We start from the raw sequence: 7,590 nt of genomic DNA on the forward strand, positions 1-7,590 counted from the left end.
GCCGATTACACCATCCTCTCTGATAGGGTATACTCTAGCCTTGAACCAGCACCACCTATTGTAGCCAAATTATCCTTTACCCTAGCTGGGAGGGGAACATCCATGCCAGGCTATAAGGTGGGCCCTGTTAACTTTCGTTTAGGTTCAAACGAGTATAATACATTTTTCTATGTAGCTCCTATAAATGATGAGATGTTATTGGGTGGGGATTTCCTCCATCCCAACAAAGCTGTAATTGACTTCGGGAAGCTACTATTAACTATTGGTGACAGCACCATATCTCTTAGAGGGGAGGCGACACCTGACTCGAGAGTAGCCCAAGTATTTGTTGCCAAACGTAGAGTAATACCACCTCATTGTGCTGCACATGTTAAATGTCATTTAATTAATGATAACTTACCTATGCCTGATTTCTTCATAGAACCAGACCCTATCGAGAAGGTAGCGATTCCGGCTACGCTGCACCGTTGCATTGATACACCATGCATTTGTGTAGTGAATATGTCTGATAATTATGTAACCATGAAGAGGGGTAGGAAAATAGGTATGGCCATGGAGACTGAGCAATTCGACGTGATGAACACCGAGTCACCAAGAATAAGTTCAGTCACTGGAGATGACGACGAAGTTGCCATGGGGGAAGGGATTACACCTGGGGTACCTGAACATTTGATTGGAATGTTAAATGTTTCTAAGTCTTCTCTTTCAGACTCAGAGTTCCAAGCACTCACTGCATTACTCGTTCAGTACCAGGATGCCTTCGCCGCACATCAGTTTGATATTGGCACTTTCGCAGAGATCGAGCACCGAATTGATACTGGGGATGCTCCTCCTATTAAACAACGTCTTCGGCCAACGCCGTTACGTTTCGCTGGTGAGGAGGAGAAAGAAATCAATAAGATGCTAGAAGCGGGAGTCATCCAACCTTCTGTTTCTGAGTGGGCATCACCCCCAGTTTTAGTACGTAAACGTGACGGGTCGGTACGTTTTTGTATCGACTACCGTGCACTCAACAACGTGACGGTTAAAGATGCTTACCCTTTACCGTTAGTCAGGGATTGCCTTGATACACTCTCAGGTAATATTTGGTTTTCCAAGTTAGACGCTATCTGGGGGTACTGGCAAATCAAGATGAACGACCAGGACCGTAAAAAGACAGCTTTTGTTACCAAACATGGGCTGTATGAATTCATCAAAATGCCATTTGGTCTCTCCAATTGCCCTGCAACTTTCTCCAGGACTATGGGTTTAGTGCTGAGGGGACTCACTTGGAATACGGTACTGGCATTTCTGGATGATATTGTGGTATTGGGTAAGACATTCGAAGACCATTTAAATAACTTAGCATGCGTTCTTGAAAGGTTTCGTCAGAGTAACCTAAAACTTAAACCTAAAAAGTGTGTTTTCTTTCAGAAGAAGGTTGAGTTTTTGGGACGTATCGTGGGCGACGACACGTTATCAGTTTCCGATACCGATGTTCAAACCGTCCAAGAATGGCCTACTCCAAAGAATGTGAAAGAGCTGCAACAATTCTTGGGATTAACCAACTACCATAGGGAATTCATTAGCAATTTCGCTGATATTGCAGCACCATTGTATCGTCTTACCTGTAAGGACAGTGACTTCAACTGGGGAGAGCAACAGCAGCGAGCTTTTGAACAACTCAAAGCCGCATTAACGCAACCCCCGGTACTCGCATTACCAAACGGAGAAGATGAATTCATCTTAGACGTTGATGCATCAGATCAAGCTCTTGGTGGAGAACTCCTCCAAGTCCAGGATGAGATGTGTATAAGAGACAGCTGTTAACTTTCGTTTAGGTTCAAACGAGTATAATACATTTTTCTATGTAGCTCCTATAAATGATGAGATGTTATTGGGTGGGGATTTCCTCCATCCCAACAAAGCTGTAATTGACTTCGGGAAGCTACTATTTCCGAGTGAGGACTGACCACAATAGCCTAACTTGGTTACTCAACTTTAAGCAGCCACAAGGACAGTTAGCTAGGTGGATTGAAGAGCTCAGCCAGTACAATATGATCATCCAACATCGAAAGGGCAAACTGCATGCTAACGCCGACGCTCTCTCTCGTTTGGGGGAAATGCATGACCCTGGGGCGGGCGCCACCCCACTTATAGATCTACCTTGTGGGGGATGTTCGTATTGTAGACGAGCACATGAGAGGTGGGCTACTTTCAGGGAAGTAGTGGATGATGTAGTGCCTATCGCTCATGTGGGTCAGATCAGGTCAGCCAAGGGGTCTGATGATATTCCATGGGATCCCGGGGGCCAGGTGATTATTGAAATAATTAGGCCGGACACCCAGGGTGGAAATAATACAATTTCTATCTTACAGGATAACAGATCCAGAGTATATGCTGTACAACCAGATGCTAAAGCTTCTTGCTGGGGCTACTCTTTGGATGAAATAAAACAGGGTCAGAAAAACGATCCTGACCTTGCACCCATCCTAGACTGGTTGAAGAACGGCGAACCATTAGAAAAGACGCTCTTTATTTCCAGCGCTTCAACCAAATTTCTTTGGTTGAACAAAGACCGTCTACAATTAACCGATGAAGGAATCCTGTTTTATACAGCAGAAGAACGCTACTGGGCGCCTCTTAGTACTACCCAGGGAGTGGCAGATGGAAGCCATACGGCTACATCATGACCTACCATCAGCAGGGCACCAGGGAATAGCGAGAACAAAATTCAGATTGAAGGAGAAGTTCTGCTGGCACGGTATGGGTAAGGATGTGGAAAGATATGTGTTAACTTGTGAAATCTGTAATCGTAGCAAGAAATCCACTCGTAAGGGTAAATATCCGATGACCGAGTTTCATGCTGGGATACCGATGGAACGGGTGCACATAGATTTCCTGGGCCCCCTACCCAAAACTGAACAGGGCAATATATACATATTGATGATGGTTGATCAATTTACGAAATGGGTTGAGATCAGTCCCGTTCCCTCCCAAACCGCCGAGGTGACTGCGAGGGCACTGGTGGGGGATTTCTTCTCCCGCTTTGGGGTTCCTTTCCAGTTACACTCTGATCAGGGGAGAAACTTTGAAAGTGAATTGTTTAACTCTTTATGTCAAGTCTTACAGATCCACAAGACCCGTACTACCAGCTACCGGCCGTCAGCCAACGGTCAAGTAGAGCAGTTTAATCGTACATTGATGGAAGCGGTAAGATGTTATGTCGGCAAGAGACAGAGAGACTGGGATGTCCATCTTCCACAACTTGCTGGTGCATTACGCGCCACAATAAACAGATCTACAGGGTTTACTCCGAACATGCTGATGCTAGGCCNNNGGGAAATTAATCTTCCCGCTGATTTGATGTTTGCCCAGTGCCAGTCGGGGGAAGCTCAGGAAGTTGGGGTTTACATCTCAGAATTGGTTCGTTCCATTCGGGACGCCCACGATACTGCCAGGGAGACTCTCAAGGAGACTCAGAAGCGCATGAAGAAGAATTACGATCTGCGTGTTCTGAAGCGGCCTTATGAACGTGGGGATAGGGTGTATATACTCGATAACAGCACCCCCAAAGGCAAATGCAAAAAACTTTGTCCTCCGTGGAAGGGTCCGGTAGTCATAATAGACGTCATAACTCCATGTTTATTCAGGGTACAGTTGAGGAACAAAGTGATGATCCTCAATCATGATAAGTTGAAGCTGTGCCTTGATAGGCAGCTTCCCAAATGGTTGATTAACTATGTTTTACCACCTTCCTCTTTACCTATAGATAATGCGGATGATGCTCCAGGAACGCTGTATTGCAGTTGTCACAAACCCTGGGCAGGCGCCTTTATGATTCAGTGTGATTATTGTGATGTCTGGTATCATGGCTCATGTGTAAACATCTCGCCATCGGATGCTCTAGACATTGATTTGTATAAGTGTGCCCAGTGTAGAAACCCTGGCCAGTTGACTATTCACTAACGTGTAATGTTAATAATTAGTTCAATTTCCCATGTCCATTTCTAACCACATGTATTGTATTTCCTTACTCTCGCAGAAATGGACAAGCAAGATCAGCTGCCTTCCGCTGATGAGATGGATGTCCAACTTAGTGTGGCTGAGGAGAATAACCTCCTCGCCGATTCACCTCACCCGCCAACACTGGAGTCACTCCCGCCCGCAGAGCCGTTGCCGCCAGCAGAGTCGCCGTCAACGGAGCCTGAGGCGGGCATTCATCCAGTGGAGCCCACTCCATCCTCAGCCAAACCATCCCAACCCGGAGCGGGAAAACGCCCATCACTGCCTCCGGAGAATGCTTGCGTTTGGCCGGGGTGTACTATTAAGAGGGTTGTCAATATGAGGGTGCATGTTATGGCCAAACATGTCCCACAAAATCTGAAACCTCTGGGTCGCAGTTCTCGACGCCAAGCCCAACGGCAGCTCGACGTTTTAAGACAACTGGCTGTAGCGTGTATAGGTGAAGGAGCCACCTTACACCTGTCTCTTATACACATCTAGATGTGTATAAGAGACAGTAATGTAACAGTATGTTCATTGGTGTGATTTCATAAAACCTACACAGCCAGGTTAGTATGTTTTCTAAGCCAGTAAATCGTTTCCTTATTGAGGTTTTTGAAACTTTCATATCCTTTGAAGAACCAAAAGAATTAATGGAAAGAGGGTTCGTCAGGAGGAGCCGAGAAAAGAGTTAAAGCCCAAGAGAAGGGCGCTTCCACAATCACGTGGGACGCCACATTCTTCCCAGGGTTCAGCGGCGAAGGCGTATGACGCCCATTTTCACCTGGACCGTTTGCGTCAGGGGCTGAGGGTGTCTTCTTGGGCCACTCTTGGCGACCTGGAGCGGGCGGAGCCAGCAAGGGGCAACGTCCTTCCCGTGTCTGTGGTTGGGGGTGTTACAGTTTACTGTGACCCACATACCTACCCTACGGCACGGGAAGTGCATTTCATCACTAGGGACCTACACCTGGAAGTTGCCGTAGGTATTCATCCGAAACATGACTTGACATCTGACCAATTTGATCGGCTTTACTCCCTATCAAGAATGAGGGAGATGAGGATCCTAGGGGAAATTGGCCTTGATCATACCCGGCCCCCCTCGGATTGGTATCGCCAGGAAAACCTCTTCCGAAGAGTATTGAACCGGTGCTATGCCCATCACCAGCACCGGGTAGTGTGTTTGCACCTACGTGGTATGGCCGGTGATCCCACGGCAGAGGAGTGTTACTCTCGGGCTTTGGATATTTTACGGCTGTCCCGCGTCCCTCGGGAGCAACGCTTGCTGCTGCACAATTACACCTCCACCGTTGCCATTGCCGATGCCTTCCGTCATCATTTTCCCGCCACGCTTTTCAGTTTTTCGTTGGCCGTGAGTGGGTTCAACAACCAACAATGCCAGGCATGCAGGCACATCGAAGCCGTAGATGACAGGCGGTTGCTACTGGAATCCGATGGACCACACTTCGCACCAGCGGGACATCGAGTTGGTTCCCCCCATCTCCTATGGGCAACAGCGGCAGCAGTTGGGGAGGTGCTCAGCCGTGAACCCCGTCAGATCCTGGATCTGACATGGAAGAACGGACGGGACCTCTTCCAAAAAATGCAGCATGCTATAAAGAAGATTTTATGTTTTTTTATATATTCTGTTCTGGAAATTAATTTACTTTATATTTTTCAGACCCGGATGATTCAGCATAGTGAACATCCGAGAGAACAGCTTTTTGCATTATTCCCGTTGAAGACATCAGTGTACGTTCACCGGGTTTCCTGTACAATCTGTGACTCAGCGAGCCCATACGTTTTCCAACTGGTTATCAACGGGATGATGTCAACTCTTTTCAAATAAGGGAGGAGTGTAGTGACGGCCGCCGTCTATTCGAGAGACCGATCAACGGTAACGACATCTAACCCCGGCATCTGTGTATTTGCATATCCTGCCCTCAGGTGTGCAGAGGAGGGATCGCCGAGATCTTGGGGAATTGTCGTCACTCGTACACTGGACTTAATGCAAGACGCATCAGCTAACGCTATAGAATTGGTTTATGTGTATCTGGTGTCCGGGTCTACACAGGAGTACTACCGTACTGCATATTGGAGTGCTGCTGTGACTGATTTATAATTGGAGTATTGTCGCCCTAGGAATACATCCTATTGGATAAAGGTAAGCTCCACTCGGTACCTTTTATATCACAGTATATATATATTTATAGGCGATAAATACTACAGTACTATTTTCAGAACGACAGGGCCCAGTTTGAAAATAAGCCCGATCGTCCTAAAAATGTCCCTGATAGTCTTACAATGGCCTGATTGTCCTGTGCTGAACTCCGTGGCCCCGATCGTCAGTAGGCCTAGGCAAAATCTTTTCAGCTCATGCCAGGCATGGCTGTCGTTTGTATTGATGTTTGATACCGAAATAAATAAACAAAAAGAAATACCTGTACAATTAATAAATTTGGAACGCAATAATAAATCAGAAATCCAATTCCATGCATGTACTATGATCGAATACAGATCATTTCGGTCGCGCTTCATTTCTGTCGCGGTTTGTTTTCAACAAATATATGGAGCGCCAATGGAGTTTCGAAACGCTAAATTTAATATAACTAGGCCTAATTATCATTGCAAGTTCGTCAATCGGTTTATCATACTTTTTTTATTTATGTTTTGTTGTATTTCTGATAAGTAACAACAGGCTACTTAAAAGCATATAAAATTAATACTATTATTACTAAACTATCAATTACTGTAATATTATCGGACGGTTTTTATTTTCGTTTTGTTATGAATCTTACGCTTTCTACTACATAACAAATACAGCAAATAAAATAAATACTAAAATGTGATATGATGTTATATATTATTATTATTATATTATTATTATTTTTATTTATTTACATTGTATCAGGAAAAACCAGCCAATCTGTCATTTAAATTACTGTAGCATTAGTTTATTAACAATTATTTTTATTAGTATTAAAGTTTGTTATTGTTACTATATTACTGTATAACTTGGTGGGTGCTATTTTTTTAAATTTTTTTTTACAGAAACAACGCAGATGTTACGAAGTTGACCGAGTTTGAGATACGTTTTTTTGTTTCTTGCTATATATATTGATATAATTTTTATTAATGCTTGAATCAAATAAAATTCTATGGAATAAGTATAGTCAATAGATTTAGTTTCGCGTAGGTTTTTTTTTTCTTGTCCGTTACGTTTCCATTTACCATAAATGTTCTGATCATGTTATAATAATATTGTAAAGGAAATATGTATTTTCATATTTATATTTTCCATATAAAATTATCAATACATTTGATAATTGCATGCGGTACATTTTAAAAGCCTTTTCATGCTTCTGTTATATTCATAAGCCCCAGAAAATCACTCGACTTGCTAGGCCTATTTCTTTAGTTGAACTGGAGTATAATTGTGGAAAGAAAAGTTTCCACATTTATTGCCATGGTACTCTTAAGGCGAAGATGACACAAGGTTTGTGATTTCTTTTTTGTTTTATTTCCATTTTTGTTACATAATTGCAAAGACAGAAGTAGGTCAGATACTAAAATAGATGACTAGCTATTTCTAGGTACAAACATGTAGGC

The 7,590-nt window shown here is 43.9% G+C and overlaps 1 protein-coding gene across 2 annotated transcripts in view; it reads right to left on the minus strand.

Moving 5' to 3' along the window:
- LOC117121359 (ADP-ribose glycohydrolase ARH3-like) overlaps positions 1–6,538 on the minus strand; it is a 14,917-nt gene extending 8,379 nt beyond the window's left edge. The window contains exon 1 of one of the 2 annotated variants that reach the window (XM_033266528.1): positions 6,423–6,538. In XM_033266528.1, the coding sequence (XP_033122419.1) occupies positions 6,423–6,479 (57 nt within the window). In that variant the 5' untranslated portion in view covers positions 6,480–6,538. The remainder of the gene's footprint in view (positions 1–6,422) is intronic. The other variant, XM_033266529.1, reaches the window with a different exon arrangement.
- Positions 6,539–7,590: the final 1,052 nt, after the last annotated feature.

This window comes from Anneissia japonica, unplaced genomic scaffold (genome assembly GCF_011630105.1).
Source record: "Anneissia japonica isolate Jap-2015-1 unplaced genomic scaffold, ASM1163010v1 scaffold21_len1647178_cov195, whole genome shotgun sequence".
In the NCBI taxonomy this organism is placed as follows: Eukaryota; Metazoa; Echinodermata; class Crinoidea; order Comatulida; family Comatulidae; genus Anneissia; species Anneissia japonica.